General features: G+C 38.6%; 1 protein-coding gene across 1 annotated transcript in view; it reads left to right on the top strand.

Moving 5' to 3' along the window:
• The first annotated feature begins 18,673 nt into the window (after positions 1 to 18,673).
• LOC144529010 (teneurin-3-like) overlaps positions 18,674 to 26,693 on the top strand; it is an 11,609-nt gene continuing 3,589 nt past the window's right edge. The window contains exons 1-3 of the mRNA XM_078267933.1: positions 18,674 to 18,864; positions 23,021 to 23,141; positions 24,032 to 24,102. Of these exons, the coding sequence (XP_078124059.1) occupies positions 18,762 to 18,864; positions 23,021 to 23,141; positions 24,032 to 24,102 (295 nt within the window). The 5' untranslated portion in view covers positions 18,674 to 18,761. The remainder of the gene's footprint in view (positions 18,865 to 23,020; positions 23,142 to 24,031; positions 24,103 to 26,693) is intronic.

Raw genomic sequence — 26,693 nt, 5'->3', positions numbered from 1 at the left:
TAGTGTACATTGCCCCCGATAAATAAACCTGAAATAATTCAAATAAGAAATCTACTGACAAAAAACTCAGAAAATGTCATTATATTGTTCTGAAGAATGATTACAGTACATTTTGTCTCCAAACCACAGACATTCTGAGTGCTGAACATAGCAGATGGAGTTTTAGAAATACAGGGGTCACGTTCAAGCTACGGTTTCCTGGTTGAGCGTCAGGTTTCCTCAGAGTTGTGTAAAACGGTGTGAAACGGCTTTGAGATATGTTTTCTCTCGTTTGGTGGGCGTGACTCTCGTTTACTGGCTGTGTCACAGCATAGACGTGTCTGCAAAGTCGTGGTAATAAAAAGGCAGAGCGCTTGCACACCCAACAGGGTGTTCAACGCACCCCCGTTTCAGTTTAAAGAAACGTGTTGCTACGTTTTGTCGGGGCTGAGCGTGGCCCTGCTTTCTCTCTGTTGTTGAGTTAGGGGAGCTCCTGGATTGGCTAAGGGAGGAAACACTTTAATCATACAGGATGTCCCATTAACGTTCACAGTAACAGTGGCATGACAAATGGGTTGATATTTACCATCTACATGACTAAGGGATGCAAACTTTGGCTGCTTTTCCTTCGGTAGACTTGGCAAAATTGGCTCTTCCACAGGAGAACAATACAGTCTTAACTGACATTTACCAGCTGGTGCATTGAAGAGCGGTGTTCATTTGAACAAACTATAAAAGTGCAAGTGAAATGTTAGCGTTCATAGATTTTAAAAGTAATCACCCCATTTTATTTCTTCTCTGCTCTCTTGGTGCACCGATGTTAATATCGGAAAGTGAAACTTAAGTCCCACTGGCATCGTTTCCTTGCGCTACTTTCAAATTGCTCTGTTTTAAAGATGACTTTTCTTCTTCGAAATGTGTACTCCTTTCTGTTATTGGACTAGTTCATCTAATCTGAGTTTTTACTCAATACACACACAGACACACACACACACACACATACACACACACACACACACACACACACACACACATACACATGTGCATTAAAACTGCAGGGGCAGCAACATCAAGCTTGTTTTGGGGAAATTAATCAGCTGATTGATCGGCACAATGGAGTCAAAAGCTGCATTTCGACCCAAATTTTCCGGGACAAAACTAGAACTATTTGGGTAACTCGGCCCATTGTTATCTGTGTTTCCACCGTGGTCTAAAGACCTGTGAAGATTAGGCAAATTAGTCCGCTGACATACAGTATGAAAAAGCAACATGATGGGACGAGGGCCGCTGGTGCTCGCGGGGGTAAACACACTCTGCAGCCTGCATGCACGACACGGTCATCTAAAAATAATAAACGTTAGGTTTTGTCTCGCTGCAACGACATTTACTGCTGCATAGTATTTACTGCTGCATGTTGGTGATGAATGCAAATCTGAGAAGGAAAATAGAACTAAGAGCATCTGTCTCCACAGTAAATCATGAACCTGTGTTGCCGGCTGTGGATGTTTGTTTGCTCAAGTTGTTTTTGTTTTTGTAATATTTTTCCTGTCTCTTATTGCACTGATCAGTAGTAGCGCTCTTAATTTGGTTGTATTCTGTGCATGCCAATAAAGGTTATCTATTTATATTACTGGTATTTCTAACATGAGACTTGAAACACAGAACTGTAGAGCCCCGTTATTGGCTTAATGCTGTGTTTTCTAGACTAGAATTATGTGGGAGATGCTCAATACTTGGTATGTTTTGTAGTTGGCGATTGGGGGCTGAAATGGTCAAACTCAAAGCTGCAGTAGGGTGGTAAGTTTTTTCCTCACTGCATGTTCACTGGATTTAAAAGGCATGCTGTGTGCATGCGTGCGTGCGTGCGTGCGTGTGTGCGTGCGTGTGAATGGTCACAACAAGGAATAGGGGACAAGTATTACCCAAAGGCCTCTTAGATGGACAGTGACATTGTGTGTGTGTGTGTGTGTGTGTGTGTGTGTGTGTGTATTCCCTAGAGCTGTTTAAAGGGTGACCGCGATGAGACAGCTTTACTTTTTGACATACAAACGGACACACATAGCCTTGAGGCTGTTGCCAGTTCAAAGTGACAGGATCATTGTAAGAAGCCTAACCACAAGTGATGATTAGCAATCATCTGGTGACAACATTGTGGGTCATATACTGAAAACAATATTGTGGAAGGAGCACATGTTCATTACTGGGGCAATATCCTCACCCACTACTGCAGAGACTCGGGGACCAAATCCTGGTAGTGCTACATCTGGTTTAAGTGTTCCCACTAGCACAATTGGCAGTGGTTGGGACATCTGCACAGGGGGGTTGGGATCTTAGGAGACAGTGTGAACCACCCACACACTTTGTCATTCTGGGGAAGCTCATTGCTGGCAGGTGACACTGTGTGTTGCAAAGGTACAGTGGCACATCTGACTGCTGCTCTCCCCACGTCTACAGTAGAGTTATACACAGTTACAGAGTTAGTTGACAGAACAAAATAAAACTAAAAAAGTGGGTCTTCGTTCATCTTTCCACTGTTCCAACAATCACCACTCTGGTTTGGTTGAAATAAACCCTTAATTCACCCATTTATTTGAAAATATGCTGGCTCTATACACGTTAAAAGTACTGATTATTTAAATGGAGTCTGGTGAGTTTTGGTGATGGCGATCTCTGAGCTGTTTCATGTTAAACAAAAAGCATTTTAAACTTTAACAAAAAGGTCTATCTCTCTAATGATCATTTTCATAATGTTGTCAGACACTTAGAATAATAATCTGAGCCTTTCAGCGGCAAAACAAGCACTTTTAGTGGATGGACTTTGACAGTGCGCAATTGCCCTCTAGGACTACATTACAGCCCTGTTTGCAGCTGCCGGTTACAGCATTCTTGCTCAATACTGGACCAATTTCAAAGATTTTTCCTCACATTAGTCAGTTAGACACCATCGCATGGAAAAATAGGGTCCAGGTAAAAAAAAAAAATTATAATAATTACCGTTTAAGGGCAGTTTTCAGCATGTTTTACTCCTAGACCCACAAAAGAACACACAATAAAAACTGTTCATACAGTGTGATCTGTGCTTTATCCTCAGCAACCAGTTGAATTGTTCAAATGCTTTGAATGCCACAATCTTTTTTGTAGGAGGTAGGGGGGGCAAGAGCAGTAGATTTAGCACCAGATACTATATCTCAATACCTCCCTGTGGCTATAATGCTATAGAGGTAAGTGGGAGCAAATGTTTGTTTCATTTCTAGCTTCAAATAAAAACAAAGCAATGAATAATGCATGTCTTTAAAAAGATTAATGGTCATACTGTCATTGTTTAACTGAAAGAGACTAGAGACAAGTAATTAGGCCTGGCAACTCCGCCTACCTGAGCAGTGCGTGTTTGCCTATTTTTTCCATGTGATGCGCGCGGTTCTCAGCAAAAATAGACAGTGAAAATAATCTAATAATATAAATAATAATAAATAATGAATAATAATTAATAATCTATTATTACTAGGGCTGTCAATCGATTAAAAGTTTTAATCTAATTAATTACATACTCTGTGATTAATTAATCGAAATTAATCGCATACATAATTAACGGTGCCTGAACCGATACTTTTTAAGAAAGTAAAAAAAGAAAAGAAAAAAAGGGTACTAAAGGTTGGTGACATTAAAGAACGGCTTGTTTATTGCTAAGGCCATATGGTCAAAATTAAATGTTTAATAATAATGTATAACAATAACAATAACTAATTTCACTAGTAAATTGCTGTTGAACGACAAAAACAACCACCAGATGGTAAAGGACATTTACAATAACTTCAAATGCATCCCGGTGTTGAATCCTCTACAGTAAAACACAGTCACTTACAGTACTTAAAGTGGCCATATTATGCTCATTTTCAGGTTCATAATTGTATTTAGAGGTTGTACCAGAATAGGTTTACATGGTTTCACTTTAAAAAAAAACATATTTTTGTTATACTGCACATTGCTGCAGCTCCTCTTTTCACCCTGTGTGTTGAGCTCTCTGTTTTAGCTACAGAGTGAGGCACATGCGCAGTAGCTAGGTAAGGACTACTAGCTAGAAGCTAGCGCTGCTAGCGGTTAGCCACCTCGTTCTCAATGGCAAAACACTGCTACAACACTATAGAACTACTTCCATGTCCCTGTTCTGCAGGTATTCCACGCAAAGTTGGAAGTGTGCCCTCGTTTAGAAGAAGTCTCCCGGCTAATCCTGCCTTGTACTGACCGAAGTTAGAGAAACAGCTAGCTGATGTGGTATTAGTGAAAGTGGTTAGCACACACCATCTGTTTTGGCTAGTGACGTAAAAAGCCATGCCGATTTTGACCAGCTCACCTGGAGACTGAAGGCAGGACACATTCAGAAACCGTATCTCACTCAAAACACCATGGATGGTTTTTTTCAAAGTTTGTATGCGTGTGGAAGCACCAGAGACACAAAATAACACCCCAAATCCCAGAAAAAGTGATTCTTTCATAATATGGGCACTTTAAGTAGAAGTAATGATACCACAATGTAAAAATACTCTGTTACAAGTAAAGGTCCTGCATTGAAGATGTTACTTAAGTAAAACTATGTAAGTATCATCAGAAAAATTTACTTAAAGGTAAACGTAATCGATGCAGACAAATCCTCACATTTTAGAAACTGGAAACAAATCAAAATAGTTCGGTCAATTAACTAAGTGTTTAATGGTCAGATTATTTCAGCTGTACTTGTAGGCCATTATGTTGTTGGCTAGTTTAATTTAGAATTAAACATGGAATTATTTATACTGTGTGTTTTGTGAGCAGAAATCTTAATGTGTAAAGTAACTAGTAACTAAAGCTGTCAGATGAATGTAGTGGAGTAAAAAGTACAATATTTCTCTCTGAACTGTAGCGGAGTAGAAGTAGAAAGTGGCATGAAAAGAAAAGACTCAAGTAAAGTACAAGTACCTCACCATTTGTACTTAAGTACAGTACTTAGTAACATTCCACCACTGTGTGTGGAATACCAAAAACAAATAATTGAAGTTGTGAGCCTCTGGATGACGTGAAGCTGTTCTCTCTGCTGGTTTGCATTCATCACCTTCTCTGCTTCATTGTATTCAGTAGAATTAAATCTCCTCTGGAGTGTTCCCTAGAAAGCTCTTTTTCTCCACCTGGACTTCCCTTCTACCTGTAGGCACAGAATGAATTGAAGGCATAGCACAGAGAGTTTAGAAGTGTTAGTATCAATCATGTGTCTGTACTCCACAGCAGTCTTTCCACAGTGAATAACCCAGTGGCTACAGTTACGTAAGGTTTGTAACATCTTTTTTATGGCTTTTTTGTCCTACTTTACAGTCAACAATAGAGTGAGAAGTGAAAAGCACAGAGAGGTGCTGTGTGTCAAACTTAGACCCATTTATTTCTACATACATTCATCTGTTAAATTAATCACTAAATCTTTTTTTTTTTTTTTTAATCAGAATTCCACACCTTTTATTCTGGGCTTTAGCTTGCATTCTCTTATTGAACAAAGGAATCAATGTAATATGACTGTACCTTCACATATTATAGTATATATCATCAGTATTCTTTACAAACCATTGGATCACTTTATTGTTGTCTTCAACACTGTTCTTTCTATGGCTAAAAATGTAATTTCATACCTTTTGAATTGTATACATGTTAAGGCTTTTTTTGCTTTCTGGTGAGGGAAAGGAAAGAACAAAATGAGTGTAAACTAGTGCTGTCAGTTAAACGCGTTATTAACGGCGTTAACGCAAAAACGTTCTTTTGGCCTAGCAAACTTTGTAGTTTTTTTCACATGCTGCAAAACTACAACACCACACCGGATCTAGCTAGACCGGAAACAAAACAACAGGCACGCCGCACACACTTGTTTGGGCTTGCGAGCCGGCCAAAGAGTAGTAGGCTAACGTCATGTTTTGAATGGCTGGCGAGCGTGAGACGCCGAAATGGATGCCAAGAAGATTCTGAATGGAACGTTTACTTTTAAAAAGTTGCCAAATGGTTCCATTGACAAGACCAAAGTGATCTGTGTGTTTTGTCGTTGTGAACTGAGCTATCATCGCAGCACGTCCAGTCTGAAATACCACTTGATGGCCAAGCACACAGCTGATGCCAATTCTCCGCCCCCTCGTCAAAGCCAGGCGACAATGGATGACTTCAGACCATAAACTGTATATTAATATTAACATGGATACCACAACTAAGAACAAACTTAAAACAAAAATGTCCACAAAGGAAGCCAGTTCACTTTTCCACATTGATAAGAGCATTAACATGAGAAAAAAGAATGGGACAAAAAGAAATCAAGGATTTAGAATAGATAAAAATGTGCGATTAATTGTGATTAATTGCGAGTTAACTATGACATTAATGCGATTAATCGCGATTAAATATTTTAATCGTTTGACAGTATAAACTTTAAATATAGATGGATGGTAATGCTATTTGTGAGACAAAGTCTCTCTAAAGCCTTTGTAAAATGAACTTCTTTATTCAGAAAATAATCTAAATCATTTGTACAGTGTAAAAATAATGAATTGGCAACATAGCAAATAAACAAAATATCTCCTCACCCTAGAAGCGGAGATCAGGCAGAAGTATGTCTCTATTTGCAGTTTAGATGGAAAACAATAACTGCTCAAGAGAACTCAATCAAGCAGTTGAGCATTGATAGTACCTTATCCCTGTGATGCATATGTTATTTACTATAGACATTTCCTTGGAAGTAATTTGAATATGAGAATTGAGTCTTTGAAATAATGATGAGCATATTAATGTGTTTCTATGGTTTTGAGACAAATGGAATATGTCTTGAAAAAAATATATAAAATCAAAGAAAATAACGAATGATGAGTAAATAATCCAAAGAAGTTAGGTTTTCAACTGACAGCAGTTGAAGGTTAATTGATAAACTCAAATAAAGAGGAATTCTTAACTGACTCTTTAATCCCTATTAGCTTTCCTTCATTGTTCATTGAAGCACAGTGTTTTTAATTAACAATTTAATTATTGATGAAGCACCCGATCAACCTCTGTTAATTCACTTATTAACCAAAAACAACAGCAAACTGATCATTGCTTTCCCTTATCTTCCTTTCCTCTCCTCCCCTGCTCCTTTAGTCCCTTCTTCTTCTTTTTTCCTCTTCTTCATTTGTCCCTTCTCAGTATTTCTTTTTTTCCTCTCTTCCTCTCCTCTCTTTTCTCCGCCTCCTCCCTCATCTCAGCAGACACTTGGGCTTTGTGATTGTTTCTTTGATTTTAATTGGAAAAACATACATTTGTCTGGCTTACCTTGACTCTATTTAAAACATACATTTCATCTATTGAAAGGAAACCAATGCTCCCTTGCGCTATGGTTTTCTGTCCTTTTTTTTGTGTGCATTTAATCACTTTTTCTTGTTCTGTTTACTCCGTTTGTCCTTCCAGGCCTCTACGTGGCCTCTCATCATTCCCTATTTCTAGTTCTCCTGTTGTTTCTCTTCAATATTTCTCGTCTGCTGCCCACATATTTTCCATTTACTTTTGTTCATCCAGAGTTTTACTTACAATACCTCACTTTGTATATGAATTTACCAAATGTAAGAAAACAGTGGACTGTGGTCAGACCAAATGTGCAGTGCCACACAAGCGTGTTACTCAACTGACAGCCAAGTTGTGTCTGTCACTTATAGCACATTGATTGTCAATCAGATTTCTGCATCGAAGCACTGTCAGCAAACGTACTGCTTCTCTCTTTGCACATATCGCTGTGTGTTGCCAAAACTTAGTCTTGTGTGTTGTGGTCCATTTGTTGTGACCTCACTGTGTTTGGAATGATTATACTGCTTTAAACAGCAGGAGGGGCGCCTAATGAAAAATCTGTACAGCCAAACAATGCAACAAAATAAAGAATAGAAAATGCATTGTGGAGCATTTGTGACTTGTTGCAGTTGAAAAAGTACGAGATCAGGGTGATCGCATTATGTCAATTTCAGAAGTGAGAAAAAACATTGTGGTTTGGGTTCAAATCAGACTTTACTTCACTTCCAGTTACACATGTGATGCTTAACGTGATGTTCGTAAAGAAAAGTCGCCGTTTGCTTTGATTTTTCAAACGGGACACAAACCCCGGTCACCTGTGGCCTGTTGCACAAAACCAGGATAAGGGATTAAGCCGGGATATTCAAGTTATCCTGGATGAATTTAGCTTTGATTTGGTTGCACAAAAGCAGGTTGAATTAAACCCAGCCAAGTAACCATGGAGATGTATTCTTTGCAGCTAGCCTGCTCCAGAGCAGGCTAACAGCCAGGCTAAGATTAATCCTGGAGTCTTATGTGTTAAATCAGCTGCCGCTCTGATCCAAAATAAACGTGTTTAACAGTTATTCCGTTGTCTTCTGAATGTGTTCTGCTTTATTTTTATTAACATGCATTACTTGTCACTATTGCTGTCACACTGGAGACACCATGAAATTTGCCCTGTGCAACGTGGAGAGGCGGGGGGAGGCAGGGGGATCCTCCCACACCGTGCAGTGGACTCTAAAGGAGACTTTTAGCGTCAATAACGACAACAATGGCACCTGACCAAACGTCCGTGTTTTACGAGATGGGAGTGGGAATGTGTTGGAATGCCACAAAGCTTCTTAATCTTTTTATTTTGGTGCTGTCACGCATCTGGGAGTGAGAAAAAAACCCTGAATAATAATAATAATAGGCTATATTGTTTTACAGATATGCTTACAGTGTGTTTTGAAGTCACTTACTTCTTTTTCTAGTTTTTGTCCAGTCATGTTTGTTCTGTATGAACATTTATTGTAGAAAGATATTTAGAATTAGACATAGCTTATAGAGATTTGTGCATATGGTTGTAAAACATATTCTCGCATTGTGAATACGGGTTTGAAATTAATCCTAGTCCTTAGGGTAAATTTCCCGAGGAACATTAATTCCCTCTGCTCACTTTTAAGGCAAAGTAGGCTAAATAATAAAACATTTTATTTATATAGTGCTTTACAGGCTACTCAAAGACACTTTACAGTAAAACCAGCACATTTAGCAGATAAAAACAGATACAGCAATACCAACACATAAAACAAGCATATTAAAAGCAATTAAAACACAGTGTACAACTTTGTAAAAATGTGGAGTGACTAGTAATTAGATCTTTTTAAATCCTTACGCATTCAGTTGGTGCGCTATATTCTGTTGGGCTTTTTTTCTCTGTCTGATAACAAGAGCCGTATTTCCCTTTTTGCATATTAAATGTTTCACCTCCTCGTAATTTTCCATTAAAAGCTGCTGCTCAGCGGGTTAAAGATATGCCACACGCGTCTTCTCCATTTCTGCATCAGTAAATCTGTGATCGATACCGTGGTCTATTTAAGAAAGCCGTGAACGAGCACTTATCCCAGCTCTCTACACCTGGCTGACACAGCTTCACCTTCTCATCCTGGCTCGGAAAATATGCAACCGATTAAGCCGCGATGAGCAGATCACACTAAGTCAAACTTTTTCAGTTATCCTGGATTTCTTCATTCTACTTTTGTGCAACAGGCCTCTGGGTTGAAAGTCCTGTGTTTGTTTTACCCATCCACCCCCCCACCTGTCACCTTAAGCGGAGTTTGGCTTACTTCATTACCTTACTTCCTGCTTTACTCCTGTCAGAATTACTACGGCCACTAGAGGGCACTGCCACTATAAACGTTAATATGAGTCGTACTTGCTGCTTGAACAAATGACCTATGAGAGCGTGTGTGTGTGTGTGTGTGTGTGTGTGTGTGTGTGTGTGTGTGTGTGTGTGTGTTTTAATGGGCGAATAAGAGGTCGCAACTGTAAAGCGCTGTAAGTGTTTGTTAAAGTAGAAAAGCGCTATTGAAGTGCAGTCCATTTACCATCCATAATTTATGCTTGTCAACATGACAGTTATGAATCAGGACCTCCAGTATTTCGATACATGTGTCAGATATTTTATTTATCAGCATTCCACATCCTGTGGTTCTCAGCACATTTTCAGGTGGTAGCTGCAGGTTGTGAACCTTAATTAGGCTGCCTCTGAAACATTTACTATTTCTATCTCAGCCAACAAAAGGTGATTAGCAACATACAATACATACAGTATATACATACATACATAGCAAATGTATCTTTTTTGTTATCTTTATTCACTTGCAAATAGTGAAAGCTCAACACAAATACATTTAATTAAGGATTTTATCGAATTCAGATATTTGTGGATTGATTTTGAATTCAGATTCAATATTAATATGCTACTTAACCCCAACTCAGCTATTTTTTTTTTTTTATGTCACTGTTGTCCAGAGAAGATAATGTTAATATTAGGCAGTTGTAGTTGTTCCATATGTTGTACAGTACCTTTACAGAAGACACTGATGTGGCTCAGGGGGGATTTCTGAGCTATGCTGCCTTAAAGCTATAGTGCGTAGTTTCTGTCTCCCCCATGAGGAATTCTAAGTAATGACAACAAAACTGTCGGCGCGTCCACATGATACAAGCAACTCCCCACCTCCCACCCCCTCTCCTCCACACAGTTGCTAGTAGCCAAGGAGGACATGAAGGATTATAAAAACATGACGGACTCTTCAGAAGAGGTCATTATCTTCACTTGAGTTTCTGCGCGGGAAAGTCGCCAGACGCCACAATCTTCTGAATATAATCATACTGAAAAATCCAGAGAAAGTTGTGTGGAGCTGATAGTCTTAATTAGCTTTGTAGCAACTCATTTGACAATGGCTTAAACGTAACGGACGTTCATTGATATAAAAAGTTACAAAATGATCATGCCTTTGTCACAATAAATAACAATTCCATCCCCAGCTGACAACCCTTCAGCAGTGGGCATTACTAACAATGTGCTGTTTGGTAAACCAGCCAGAATAAGAATGAGAAAGAAATGTGTGCTCCAGGGGGAGCTATGTGGTTTTGGCAGAGCTGAGACAGCTGTTGTGTACAGACTGTGACAAAAGAAGGGGCCAATTGATTAGAAAAACTAAGACGCTATCTAAAACAAGAGCTTCTCCTTCAGAGTTGAGGAGCTATTCAAGCACTCCACAAGAGCCTTCTCACCAGAGAGAAGTTGATTAAATAATTTACAGCGCTACAGTTTTTTTTTTTTATTCCATCAAGAGTCAGTGGCACACAGCGGCTGCCTCACCTGTTGGGAGCCATTGGACATGTCCTTTTGGATATCAGGAAGTTGCTACGCACCTGTGTTTCAACGTCTTGCTGTGTTCATCACGTCTAATTTGTCCATAAATTAAGATTCAGTCAACAGGTGCTAATACACAAAGCCAGGAGATCTAGACCAGATGTGGATCTGTTGTTTTCCTACATGCCCTGCATATTTATTTATTTATCTATTAAATGCACTTCACCCTGTTGTCTTCCCATCGACCATGCAACTTGTTGTTCTCCCCTCTAAAAGTTAAAAATTAACCCTTTTTTAGACACTTTTTTGTGCGCATTTCTTCACTACCTAGCTTTACACTTTTTTTTTAATTCATGGTCAATAAACCTTATTTATATGAAATTATAACATACCTAATTTTTTAGTTAAAAAAATGCAGAAATTATTAATTATTTTGACAAAATATTTACGATTGAGTGGATAATCGGAGACAAAGTCAAAGTTTAGTCAGGATACTGTTGAGGAACCATTTAATTTTATTTTTTTTAAATGCTATGAAATGTAATCAAATGCCTAAAATTCAATGAAAGTAGTCATCTCATCCTCAATTTCATTTGCGAAGAGCGTTGCATGGAACCATTCATGTTATTTTGGGGCAATTTGCTTCAAAGAAACCCAAATGTCTGATGTAGAAACGTTGAAAACGGGTCAAATTTGAACAAAGGATAACATCAGGGTTAAAGGTCCCATGTTGTCAAAAGTAAGATTTCCATGTTGTTTATGATTATAAAGCAGGTCGAGGTGCTTTAAAAATACTGTGAAATTATCAAAACGCTTAATCCACAGAGAAATGCACACAGCCCGTATTGACAATCTGTGCCTTCAAACAAGCCACCAGTGTGTCATGTCACCACATGTCACAACTATACTATACGTAGGTAGAAAGTGCAGCTACAGTGCTGTTACAGTCATTCCCCGGCTGCAATGACAGTGCAGAGACACAGAGAGAGCCCATATCATCCTTGTTCACGGACATATGCAGTTGCTTCTCTACATAATAATTTTATGCGACTTGAACAGCTGAGTCACAGCGAAACCATCAGCTGGCTTGAGTCCAGCTGAGACTTTGTTCGAGACGACCACTGGCTCTCTCCATGTTTCAGGCGCCGGCACTAGCTAGCTGTGAGGGATGGTGACTGTCTTCAGTTAGGAGGGCAACACGCGTTTTACTCGTTTTGTGTTGTTGGCGACATCTGTTGTTGTGGGTGTATTAACTTAAAAAAGTTTTTTAGCCAAGGACCCCTTATCTGAAAGAGAGATGGATCAGGGACCCCCTACTAAATATATTGTATAGAATCAAGAAGCATATTTAACTGGGCCTACAATAACTTGTAGGGCGGCCTAAAAACTTTATACATGTGTTTTTTGCATAGAATACTAAGCTATTCAAATAGCTGTAATAATTGTTGGCATGATTTTATAAATCATGGTTTAATGTTAAACATACATGTGGCACATATCTGTGGATGGCCTTAGTGACTACCTTACCTATAGGCCAGTAAACAGTGGGGATTTATATTTGCTAATAATATGTTGGATTCATGTTAAGACTTTTTACATTTTTGAAAAAACTTTCAAAAATTCACAGTAATTTGGAGGCCCCACTGCATTGATTATGAGGACCCCCTAGGGGTCCCGGACCCCCTGTTGACGATCCCTGGTCTAGATCACAAATATAAGACAAACCCACTTTTTCAGATGTATATTCAGGAGAAAATAAAAAAACGTCTTATATTCGGACAAATACGGTATATTTGCAGAATGACCCTTCTCAGAGTTTCATCACAGGGTTACAGTGTTGTTGTTACTGATACATTGTCAGACCATGATGAAACAATGAGCTGAGCTTATCTTTTTCTATGTAAAATCCTGCGTCTGCCAGCCAGGAGCAAGGGGATCATTCTCGGAGAGACAACAACACCAGCAAACGACTATCTCCTAAACCTTCTTAGTATCTCTCCGCTCTCCAATCGTCAGTCATGATGTGTGAAAAGAGGGGAACAGGAAAGACAGATGAGATATGAATAAAAGATAGAGTGAGATAGAGGAGATTGAAAAAGAAATAGGGAGAGATGTCACCGAGCACATAATGCGTGTATTCTTGGGAACCCTTGAAGCCGTGCAGTTCACTGAACATAAAAATTAATAGCAGAGTGATTAACGGAAGCAGCATACAGCTCTACTGTGGTAAGCTGTTAGCAAAATGCCTCTTCAAAACTCCAGCCCCTTTGTGTACACACAGTGCACAAACATACACAGTATCCTCATACTCAGTTACAAATCAAGACACACACACACACACACACACACACACACACACACACACACACACACACACACACACACACACACCAGTGATGTTGATAGATTTCCAATTTAGTGAGTCCCCAGGTGGTCATTTAAATGAGTCCCAGGGAAATTGCGTAAGTCCCAGTCCTTAATCTACATTTTTTTCATCATCCATATATATATATATATATATATATATAATTAATAATATATATGAGCACACTCTAAGCCGTGCTATAATGAATGTGAAAATCCTTTGTTAAAATCATCTAATCAAGGGATCTTTAACATAAACATCATCCAAATGATTTCACGATCAATCATCAACCTTTTTATTTAAATCCAACTAAAACAATTGATTAGAGAGGTGGAACGATTCACAAAATGTAACAGTTTGGTACAGTTTGGAACCGTGATATGTATTGTATGTATGTGTATATTAGAACCGCTGAGTTCAATACATCAATACATAAAATTAACGTTATTTTCTATTCAGGCTTGATTTGTGAGACGAAACTAAAATGCGCTTAACATCAACTCTGAGAGAATAAATATATACAGCCCCCCCCCCCCCCTCAAAATGTGCTTAAAATCAACTCTGAGTGAATAAATATATACATATATTCCCCCCGCCAACACGGCCCTTACTCACAGCACGGCACACAATGATTATCCACCCCAATGCAGATCAGCAGTTAATATATGAATATCATGTGTATCATTAGCAGCTGGCACCATACTGGCTCGATGGTGCACATTTCTTTATACTTTGGATGTTGTTGTTACGTGCGCGGTCTTCCTCCTGCCGATCGCCTGCCGTCTGAAGGCATGCAAGCCAGATTAAGTGGAGACTCTGGGGTTCAATCCCAATACGCTAGCACAGGCACATTACTCTGAATAACAATAAGCAGCTATGAACAACTTTGATGGCAAGTACTTCTTGTCCTGCTGTCATTAAAGATAAGATTATATAAACTGATGTTAATTCTGAGTTAAAAAAAAAAGGAGGTTGTGTGTGAGTGCAAAATCCGATAGGCATGTTGTAAAAAAATGAAGAAAAGGTAGCACATCTCAGGATCCTAAGTTAAGGAGGATGACAGTATTTTGTCCTCCTTAACTTGGGAAGCTGAGATGTGCTACCTTTTCTTCACTTTTTGGAACATGGATAGTAATTATGATTGGTAAAATATTCTGTTCAAAACACAATAGAATAGAATAGAATGCACAAACCAAGTAGTCCGGCAGCAAAGTGCATCAAGACACAACCACACAAACAAACATGCACATTAATAACACACATGCACACATGCGTGCAGGTCCAGAAGGTAGGGGATTTAAGGCTCAGTGTCTCAGATTAAGTTGACGGTTTATAAAGCTGTCTGACCACTACTGGCTGTTTTTACTTCCCCCTCCCTCTCTCAGCCTTGCTCAACCTCTCTCTGTGTCTCATCTTGCAAACTGACTCTCTTCTCACTCAAGCCAGTTGTATTTGGTTCCCTTTACCTTTCTTGTCTGTGTCTGAATAAGGTTTTGTCTCAAGAAAGTCAAAAATAATATTGCCACACGTTTTATTGTGTTATGAATCCCTCTCGTCTCTCGCCTACATCGTGTCTACGTCTTTTTCTCCTACAACATTTGGGTTTCTGTGTGGTCACACACAATAGAATAACAGCTCTTTTCTGTCCACCTATCTCTCAAAGAATGAAAGCTACTGTAGACCCATTTTGAAGGCCAGCACTGATTTATTTGCTGCTTCCAGGTAATATACTGTCCTTCGTACCCAGGCTCATGTTAAGCTCTCACTGTAAAACTCCCCAGTGACAGCAGATCTCTATGTGACTCTATGTGTATCCAAAGAGGCACACATAACTCAAAGAAATGCTGACGTCCTGTAGATCCATCCCATCAGCTTACTGTCCCATCGCAGGATCTATTCTACCTCATTACTTATAACTCAGCATAAAGAGCAGCACAAAAACCAGCAGGCCTGGCAAGAGGGCCATTCATAAACCGACAATAAGCAATTCTGCATGAAGGCTATGCTATCATAATTTAAAGCTAACTTAAAGATTTTTCTTTGTCAGGCTAAATTCATGGACTAATGTAAGTAGATATACATTTGTATACTCCTATTAAATATCAATAAATCATCCCCACAACACTTGACTAGGGGCCATGCACCCAAGTTCTGCATTACACGTTCCAGTACAACATGTTAGTTGGATGCAGATACGAATGGAAGTGAATTTTAGAATACATTTGCATGAATTTGATAGTTGAAATATTTTTGCTCTTTATGTCTTTTGGCTAAAATTTGTAAATCTATAAATCCTGAACAGTTCCCATCCCAGTTTTGCCGAGCCCAAGGTGACGTTTTCAAAATGTTCGTCTCGTCGGACTAACCCAAAGATATTCAATTAACTGTGATATAAAATCGAGAAAAACAGAACCTTCTCAAAACAGCATTTTACTTAATAGATTACTTAAATGTATTGATTCATTAAGACGTGCATCTGTTTGCCTCTTTTCACCAATTTGGATTGCCTTAATACGCATTCAGGCTACCGCTCTGTACTGCTCTGTGTTGTATAATGCAACTAAAGGGAATATGGGAAGATGAATGTGCTGCTGCTCCACTCCACTGTTTTTGTTAACAAACATTAAATGCCAGATCGAGTTAAGTGCATTCACATATCAAAGTTTTTTTTTTTTCTGAAGATGGAAAACATAGTTTTGAGAACACAAACTCTTGGAGACTTCAAGAACAATCAACTTTGCCCTGAGTTCATTCTCAGCTTTCCATTTCCCCCCTAGTTACAGGTGGAGAAGGATATGTTAGTTAAATAAAGGGATGTTTTTATCCTTACAAAGTGGATTTTGTGTATGACAAATACATGTGTAAGAAAACAAACTGTGGAACTGGAAACTGTTTTTGTGCATTTTAAAAGGAACAATTTGTTAGCCTTTAAGCTTGGTCATGAATTATACACAACCATGCCATGGTAGTATGGTACCATGGTACAGTACCGTAGCCATGGTACACAGCACCACCTGCTCTACCATTTTGATTATGCAAAGATAAGATTGCATAATATAGATTTCTTTAACTAGACCCTATTTTCCCATGTTTTTGTGTCTAAGTGACTGATGGGAACAACAATCTTTAAAATTGGTCCAGTATTTAGCAAGACCACTGCAGCTGGCAGCGGCGAATCAAGCTACAATGTAAGTTATTGGGCAATTGCGCACCTTTAATTTACGTCCACTAAAAGTGCTGTTTTTGCCGCTGACAGGATCAGATTATTATTCTAAGTGTCTGACAACATTATGGAAATGATCCATATAGAGACAGCGCTTTTTGTTAAAAGCTAGCATCCTTTTTGTTTAAAACCCTCCAGACTCTTTTTTTAATAATTTTAATTTTTTAACACACTTCATTTAAAGACGACAGAAACTGAAAAACAGAAACATTTCAAAAGCGTGTCTTGGTTCATCTTTCCACTGTTCCAACAATCACCACTCTGGTTTGGTTGAAATAAACCCTTAATTGCCCCATTTACATGTGGAAACATGCTGACTCTATACACGCCAGAAGTACTCCACTGTTTATTTAAATGGAGTCTGATAAGTTTGGCGATGGCAATTATGGAACTGTTTCTGGTTAGAGAAAAAGGATTTTACTCTTTAACAAAAAGGTCTTTCTCTGTAGGGATCATTTCCATAATGTATAATGCATGGGAAAATAGTAGGGGTGGGAATCACCGGAGGCCTCAAGATACGATATCATCACGATACTTCTGTCATTATACGATTAGTGCTGTCAAATGATTAAAATATTTAATCACGATTAATCGCATTAATGTAATAGTTAACTCACAATTAATCGCACATTTTTATCTATTCTAAATTTCCCTTGATTTCTTTTTTTCTCATTTTAATGCTCTTATCAACATGGAAAAGTGGATCGTCCTGGCTTTGACGAGGGGGCGGAGAATTAGCATCAGCTGTGTGCTTGGCCATCACAACGACATCAGTTCACAATGACAAAACACACAGATCACTTTGGTCTTGTCAATGGAAGCATTTGGCAACTTTTTAAAAGTAAACTTTCCATTCAGAATCTTATTGGCATCCATTTCGGCGTCTCGCGCTCGCCATCCACTCAAAACGTAACGTTAGCCTACTACTCTTTATTTTGTTTCCGGTCTAGCTAGATCCGGTGTGGTGTTGTAGTTTTTCTAACGTTACTAGTTGTTGCCATTAAAATGGGTTTGCGTTCACGCCGTTAACGCGTTTAACTGACAGCACTAGATACGATATTATTACTATTTTAAACATATTGCAATATTCTGCTACATATCGCAATTTATTACCTTTTTTCCAACTTCAAATTTTTCCCAATTTCAAAAGATGTCCCCAAAAGGAAACTGTTTGTAAATTTCTCCAATTTGTTCATCTCACTTCAATTTTGTTGCTGCAAAATGGGATTGTCAAGCAGACAATCTGACCAACACATATATAATAAAAGATCGATACTTGGCGTCTGTGCATCGATACAGTATTGCCATGGAAAATATCGCGATACTATGCTGGATCCATTTTTTCCCCCACCCCTAGAAAATAGGGTCCAGGTTGAAAAATACCGAAATTACCCTTTAAGTTTTGGAACAGCGCTGGTGAGAGGAATTCCCCTGAGGAGAGTGACAGTGACAAGTGGAGGATGAAACAGGTTATTGTCAAGTGTTACAGTGAGGTGACTATTAATTTACATTCATAAGGAGAGCAGTATTCTGGCACGCTGTGATGAAACAGATGTCAGAGCAGCTATGCACACAGGTACATGTGTTAAAGGGCATGACCGTAGCTCTGTGACCTCCATACGACTGCAATGCTTTGCTATTCAGTAGACTGGGAAACTACATTGAATGTATGAATGAAGAATCCATTTACAGGAAAAGCATTGCTGAACCAAATGAATCGATGTGCAAATCGATGTTTCTATCTTACCTGACTCGAAATATGAATCAGCCTCTCAGCATCTTTGTAACTATTTGTGTGAACCTTTTTATGAGCATTATGTCTCTTTGGTATCCATGCAGAGTTTTTAATGTGACTCCTTTTTGTCTGTGTGTGTGTGTATGTGTGTGTGTGTTTGCAGGTGGAGCCCAACAACCCTCACTCTGTCTCTCTGTCTTTATCTCATATCTCTCTCTGTCTTTCTTTCTTTTATCTCTCGCTCTCTCTCGCTCTGCCTATCTGTCTTTCTGTCTATGAAGCTGTACAGCAGCATGCCTGTATGTTTGCCAGCAGCACAAGCAGAAGCACTATGGAAGTGAAAGAGCGACGTCCATACTGTTCACTCACCAAGAACCGCAGAGACAAGGAGGGACCGTACACTGGTGAGATAGCTCAGTTAGCTCAATCATTCATAGAGGCATTCATTTATTTTTTTCCTCATAGAAACGGCTGCTCTTGTGTGAAGTAAACGCAACATTTTTCAACTTTCTGCTAAGATATATGTGACTTTTTTGCAACGAAAATGCGGGATTATGAAATCATGCAAGCCCCGCATATTTTGCGTGGAAATCGGCAATTCTATGCGGCGAAAGTGCGGCGTATTTGAAAAAATGCGGCCCCCGCATAAATATGCAGACTTTGGCTGATTATGCATTGAATTATGCGATCGCATAATCACGTTTTTCTGGAGGGACTGGCTGACGCTGAGGGCCACTGACCAAGCGTCCGTATTTTACGAGTTGGGTGTGAGAACGGGTTGTAAGTCATCCCTTTTGCATTCAGAGATCCTTTGCTGCCTTAAATGTATGGCTCATCAGATATGTATAAATGTATAATTAGGCTTTCTAGTAGAATACAATATATCTGACTACTGCTGCTATGTTTATTGTGAGAGCCCCCCATTGATAAACCAGGTGTTTGTCGAAGTGCATTTTTATTATATCAAAGGTGAAGAGAAGATCACATTATTAATTAAAGACCAAAGGGGAAGTGGTGGCCTAAAGGTTAGAGAGCTTGTGACCGTCGGTTCCATCCCCCGGGCTGGCAGGATCAATCTGGGTATGAGAAGCAGCCACCACCCTTGAGCAAGGCCCTTAATCCCAACTGCTCACAACCGCTCAGCCAGAGATCAGACTGTGGTTGTACTGGACAGGTCTCCAGTGTGAATGAGACAAGGGTTTTCCTGAAAAACAGAGCATTGCTTTCAATGAATCTCCCTCCTTAATATCCCCCCTAAATAAAGGTGATTATATACTGTATATATACATATATATTCCCTCTCTACCTACGAACCTTAAAGGTATAATATGTATCTTTTGTCGGCTCCTCAACGAGAGAGAGAGAGAGAGAGAGAGAAGATTGTTGCAGGAAGGTACTACATTGCAGATTTTGATGTGAATGCAAAGCTTCATACTGTCTGTTTCTGTGTGTCTGTGTCAGTTAAACTTGTGCGTCGATATGAGACACTGTGGCGCGAAGCAGCGGTTGGAAAAAAGAAGGAGCTGCACACTGTTATTGGCTGGAGGTTTCACCCACTTGGGGCCCAAAGGCTCTTTGCTATCGCCCATAAATGTCCCGCACTCACAAATAAGAAGAAAAGAGAAAATCCTGGCCGAGGGCAGGGTCTCTGCAGATACAGACACCGCCACGCACTCCTAGTGGGTCATAAGCAGGGTCATACCGACTCTGCGGCCACAGAATTCCACAGGATTTTATGCAGAATTTCAACGAATTAAAAGAAATTAAAATAAAACTCTATCTAATCTGCAGATTCTGTTTGGTTTTGGTCATGAGTGATGATTGAGAGGGATTATTTTTGTTTTAGTCTATACATTTAAATATATATCTTACATATAAATATAAATATAATATATATATATATATATTTATATATATATATATAGCTATATGTTTTAGCTATCATTGCTCTCCGTAATATAAACATTAACACCCCAGGTCAGACTAATTTGGAAGAGAATTGATTCATTTCTCGATTAATCAATTAGTTGTTGGTCTATAAAATGTCAGAAAATGGCATGGTTTCCCAAAGCCCAAGATGACGTCCTAAAATGTCTTGTTTTGTCCACAACTCAAAGATATTCAGTTTACTGTCACAGAGGAGAAATATTCACATTTAACAAGCTGCAGAGACGATTTCTTAAATAATTACTCAAACCAATGAATCGATAATCAAAATAGTTGGCGATTAATTTAATAGTTAAAAAGTAAATGAAGATGAGAAAATAAAGCCAATATTAGTACAACTTTCAGCTGTAAACATCCATGACAGTTTACGTTAGGGCTGTCCCAAACGATTATTTTTTAAACTGACGTTATAAAGGACTCGTGAGAAATCTGAAACAATCTGGCATGGTTGCGCAATTATCGAAGACAGTGCTACAGATGGGATTTACCTCACACTCAAGTCAGGTCAGGATATATACCCAGAGCTACGGGAGAAGCTGGAGAGGCAGAGCTTTCTCCCCACCCAATTAGGCTAATAAAGTAATGATTAAAAAAACACAACTGCTTGATCACTGCTTGAGCCCGGCCTGGGGATAGTGGTAGGAAATATCGGTCCGACCCGGCCCGTGGGTCAAGTTCAGGCTCGGGCTCGGGCTCGGGCTCAGGCAGAGAATCTAAACTCTACTTGGGAGGGAAAGGGACAAAAAGGTGAGCAGAACTTACGGTGTTTTGCTGCTGTTATCCTAACTCAGGGATGCATTTTACAAAGTCTACAGACAACCACGTTGTTGGCATTAAGAGTAAAATTCTCCCACACTTTAGAAGACCGTGTGCGAGCCGAGTTATTTATGTGTTAGGAAAACACATAAATATACCTAGTTGTGCTTCCCAGAAGGCAGAAGTTGATCTTCCTTGTGTAGCACATGTGAAAGATCCTGGCTGATTTTTCCAGCTGGCCTGAGTCTGTACTTAGTCCACTGCAGAGAAAGCAGTCCTCCATAGAGCAACCTACAACTTTGTAGCTGATTCCTAGGAGCCCTACAATATCGGCTTTTGGGGCTTTACTGCACAGATTGAGAGTTTGGGTTTCAGACCAGATGAAGAAGAAAAAGCAACCTGCTTGCAGCCAGGGAAACTGCCTCTTCAACAAATAAATCATCTGCTGTAAATAAAAAGTCCATATGTCATAGTATCTCCTGCTCTGTTTCTCTATTTGGAAGTGTTATGAGTAGAGTAATATTAGAAAAGCTGGATGGAAACAGAAAAAAATACAAGTTTATGCTCCCTTTGAGGTGGTTTTTGCCTTTGTGAAAAAAGAGGTCAACAGGTCTATATGGAACATTTAACTCACAGGACTGATTAGCCGTTTCCTGTTGGCGTCTTCCCGTAATGTGTCTTTGAAAAGAAAACATGAAAGAACAATTAGAAGTTGCTCAATTGAACTAAACCTCTCTCCATTTTCTCTCGTAGCTGGGTGAGTTGTGAAACTAGGTATATACCAAACTACGCTGTAGCCTAGGTTATTCGCTCCAAACCAGTTGATGGAAACGCACTTAATTCTTCTTACATTTCTTTTTAGCGACATTTCAAGGGTTCGCTTAAGATTTGCTTAAAGTGCTCATACTATGCTCATTTTCAGGTTCATAATTGTGTTTAGAGGTTATATCAGAATAGGTTTACATGGTTTAACTTTCAAAAAACACCATATTTTGGTTGTACTGCACATTGCTGCAGCTCCTCTTTTCACCCTGTGTGTTGAGCTCTCTGTTTTAGCTACAGAGTGAGACATCTCACTTCTGTTCCATCTTTGTTGGGAGTCGCACATGCGCAGTACCTAGGTAAGGACTACTAGCCAGTCAGAAGCAGAGTATGAGGGCGTGCCATGCTAGCAGCTAGGCGAGCATTATAACGTGTTCCAAAGTGAGTAAGTAAAGGCTGGACTACAATAGAGCTGTTTGGAGCAGTTTGTAAACAGTGTTTTCTGTTGGAGATGGTAAGTCCCTTTGGGGTGGACTTTGGGCTTTTTCTCTTTGTATGTATATATATATAAACATTTTTGTTTCAACTCAAATGAACACATTGTACACTAAACTGATCATGAATGACCTGTCTCCACTTCTCAGGGCTTCTGAATCTGTGTGTCATTCGTTCATTCGTTTTTTAGAAATAAAACCAAAAAGGCAAAAAAAAAAAAAAAATGACTTGTTTTCTCAATACTCATTTCCAAAAGCAAAATGAAAAAAAACGGATTATGACTCGTTTTTGCAATTTCCGATTTTGTGCTCAAATGAAGAATGGAAAATAAACGGATGACAAGCGTTTCACTGAGTTTGGATATTTTCAATTGACAAAAAAATTGCGTGACCCAGAAGTGATCTGTACTAGGACGTTGAAATTGTAAATGATTAAGTCCAGCCACAGTCTGGAGGAAGGGCAAAATGTGTTAACATGTTTTTGTAGGGCTTTTAGTTGTCTGTGAGTGTGTTTGCATGATGTTGTGCCTGTGTGTGTGTGTGTGTGTGTTTGTGTGTGTGTGTGTGTGTGTGTGTGTGTGTGTGTGTGTACCTATGCTAGGTTCATCAGGAGACAGCGAAGACTGTGCTATTGGCCCCCAGGGACTCCGGGTCCCCACTCAGAAGTCCTACTCCTCCAGTGAAACACTCAAGGCCTTCGACCAGCACCAAGACCAGACCAGGTTAGAACTGGGATTACACACATTATATTGCCACTTTGTCGAAACCCACTGGATAACATCTTTGTCTTGAGTAGACCAAAACACGTATTTCTGAATACGATTGGACCTACAGAGGGTTTGGTACAGTCACAGCTCTGCTGATAAGTCCAGAGAGGAACTGGTAGCTACAGTCTCTGTTCACCAGGGAGGATCCAAAAAAAAACCTTCCTGGTTATGTTGATTATTTACAGTTTTAGTTAGTTGCCTGAGCTACAGTAGGACTTTAAATGCATTCTAATCGTTGGTGTTGAGATGCATATTCAGTTTGGAATAGCAGTCTAGATATGACACAGTAGATGTGGAATAAATTATTCTTCCTACTAGTGTTTCTTTTTTTTATGTATTAATGTAAGGCACCTTGAGCTACCTGCAAAAATAAAATTGCCTTGAATATAGTTTGAACTGCTTTATACTCACTGTATGAATTTGACCAGAGTGCTGGGTTTTTACCAACCAGCCTTGATTCAGTAGAGCACATGCTTTATACATCAGACTAGCAGACAGGCATCACAGTGCAAAATTAATGTGGATGCCACTTCAATGGATTCTTGAAAAAAGCTGTCTGTATATATATATGTGTGTCTGTGTGTGTATATATATATATATATATATATATATATATATATATATATATATATATATATATATATATATATATATATATATATATATATATGTGTGTGTGTGTGTGTATGTATAAGATGTTCAAACCAACACTGGTCTATGGCTCTCAAAAGCCCCAACAAAAGGACTAAACAACAGTGCACAGTGAGTTTCACTGGATTTATTCTGAAGGACTCTCCTTTATTATAGTAACACAACTGACGACGTTTGTCCTCGGCTGCTGACAGGTTGCTGTACGGGACGACAAAGGGATACAAGGACATGGTTCACCGCGAACAGGATGATTATAACAGACAAGGTGAGAGATGCACAGACACATATGTTGCCTTTGCCTCCTCTGTTTGGTTATCTGGTTTGGTCTGTCTGTGCACACTTAATGCAACAAGACTCAGCTTCTCCAAATGTCATGTTAATTGCTTCTGTTTTTTTTTTTGTTTTTGTTTTTTAAACTGTAATGTCATGTTAATTGCTTCTGTATTGTTTTTGTTTGTTTGTTTTTTTTACTTTCATGTTCTCATGTTGATAATGCTCAGTTCTGAACCGAGTGAATTGTTTTGTCACAGATCAGTTTCCAATTATGGATTTCCTTTTTTTTGACCGTTTCTTTAATGTAGGATTTACATGTCATTAACTGACACATGGATTTAATGCATGACCAATCCTGTGATAACGTAAATCCTAATTTTCCTTGGTATTATTTGGTATTTGGGCATGTGTTTTTAAAACTTGCTTAACTCATTAATGGTCCACGTATGAATGGATGCAGGTCGGACGGGGGAATGGAAGGAAATGTTAAAATAATGAATAAAGAAAATGTATGATGGAGGCTACAGGATAATGACACATCAAAGTACTGTGAAGGAAATAAAGAAAATGGTAAAACATTGCACATTAAAAGGGGAAAAACAAGCTCAACCACAGAACACGTTCATTGTTCTCCAGCTCCAATTAACACAGCGTCAATATTTGAGAAATGAAAAAATCATAATTACTCAATCATCTTATCTCCTTCGTTTTCACTGCTGGCCTAATTGGAGCTCATTTAAAATTAATATAACTTTTAATTGAACGGCAGCACTCGTTATCTCTTGTTGTGCCATTAATTACGGAAAGCTTTTATAATTTCTCTTTTCATTTGCTGATTAAAGATGAAGAGGCACATACTGAGATTTTACAGATGATTTGTTTGTCTTCTTTTCATTTATATTTCAAAGGATTATCACGCGTGTTATTTGAACCTGATTTCGGCCCATTTCCAGTTGATGTGAAAGAGTTACTCCTGATGACTTATTAAATTGAATGAAAAAGGTCATTTAAATGTGTAATCCACTCATGAAATACTTTACCCAGTCTGCATGTTTCCAATATAAAAAAGTGAACTGTCAGCTGTTCCAAAAAAAGTTCCATGGGCAAATAGAAAATAAAATATACATTTTAATATTAGTATATGATGCTGACAGGCATTTTAAAGCAGATCAGATTTTTTAGGCAATTTTGCATTTAAAATATATCTGCTTATGTCACTCTGAACATCGTTTTTTTTGTTTTCAATTCATGTCTTGCTTTTGCAGGTTTTTTTTTTACTTATTTAAAATCATCACTCAATCATCAATTTTCACACATGAACTTGAATAATGTTTATGAATGCATATTTTGGCTGACATACTGTAAAACCTCTGTAAAATCTGTTTAGATTAAGGCCTCTCCATTAATAACCAGTGTGATGTTAATTTGGCTAATTCTGTGTCATTAATCAGAGACTCATCATGGCACTCTTCTTGAAATCGCTGACGTTGAGTTAACTGGCTGATTACTGGTTCCTCACAAACCTTATAACCGTCCAGTAGTCCAAAGTGTGGGATGACTCAGTCTTTTGTAATGCTGAAATGTTGCCCTTTTACAGATTTAATAACATACTACATTTCTGATTTTTGCCATGGTCTTGGTTTTGTAATTCTCTTTAATGATACATAATTACATTTTGGGCCTTGAATCATTTTTCTACAGTAAGATGTATTCATTTAAATACATATGTTATGTTATTTTATATCATTTAAATCTAAGGAACTGGTATAAGAGAATCTACGTGTATTTTATACAAATGATGAAATTCATTATATTAAAGATGTGCATCCTAATGTGAGCTACGGTACGTTCACAGTTTATATCTGAATAGTCTCTGGTAATATGTCTCTTCTCGTATTCACCTTTTCTGTCTGGTTTTCTATTTTCTATGGCTAGAATTGATTTTTGCTAATGTTTTTTTTATTTTTTATTTATTCTTTGAAACTATTGCCCTGCCTTAAAGCATTGCTGCAGTTTTTTGCAGTGTCATAACCAGGGTCAAGGCTTTTCTTCTGGGAGACCGAGTGATTGTGTTCTGCGTGAGTTAGGCTCTCTGTGTGGGTTGCAGCTGCTGTCGGTGTGTGTTTTCCTTTCTCAACCGCGATCCTTCTCTCACACTTTCTTTTTATTACATACTCACATACTCTAAAATACAAGAACATACCAGTGTCTGTGATGGTTAGGCCATTAGATAGGGTCAATAATGTATGACACAGTTAGTCAATTAATCACTTAGTAGATCAACAGAAAATTAATTTCTGAGAGTCATTTTAATGATTGATTTATCAATCAGATTCTAAGTTATTTATCGAGCAAAAATGCCACATATTGTCTGGTTCCAGCTTCATGTGAGGATTTACATGATTTTGTACATTGGGTATTTTTGGTTTACTGATTGTTGGTCAGATAAAACTAGCAGGTTGAAGACATCACCTTGGCTCCTGGGACATATTTCAGATTTTTTATGACTCATTTAAAGCCGGACAATGTACTCTTTTGTATATAAACGACGCCCTTTTTTATTTGAACAATGTAGAATCAATT

The sequence above is a fragment of the Sander vitreus genome, chromosome 2, assembly GCF_031162955.1.
Source record: "Sander vitreus isolate 19-12246 chromosome 2, sanVit1, whole genome shotgun sequence".
Classification (NCBI taxonomy): domain Eukaryota; kingdom Metazoa; phylum Chordata; class Actinopteri; order Perciformes; family Percidae; genus Sander; species Sander vitreus.
Note: the sequence above shows the minus strand (reverse complement) of the source record. Positions and strands in the feature narration are given on the sequence as shown.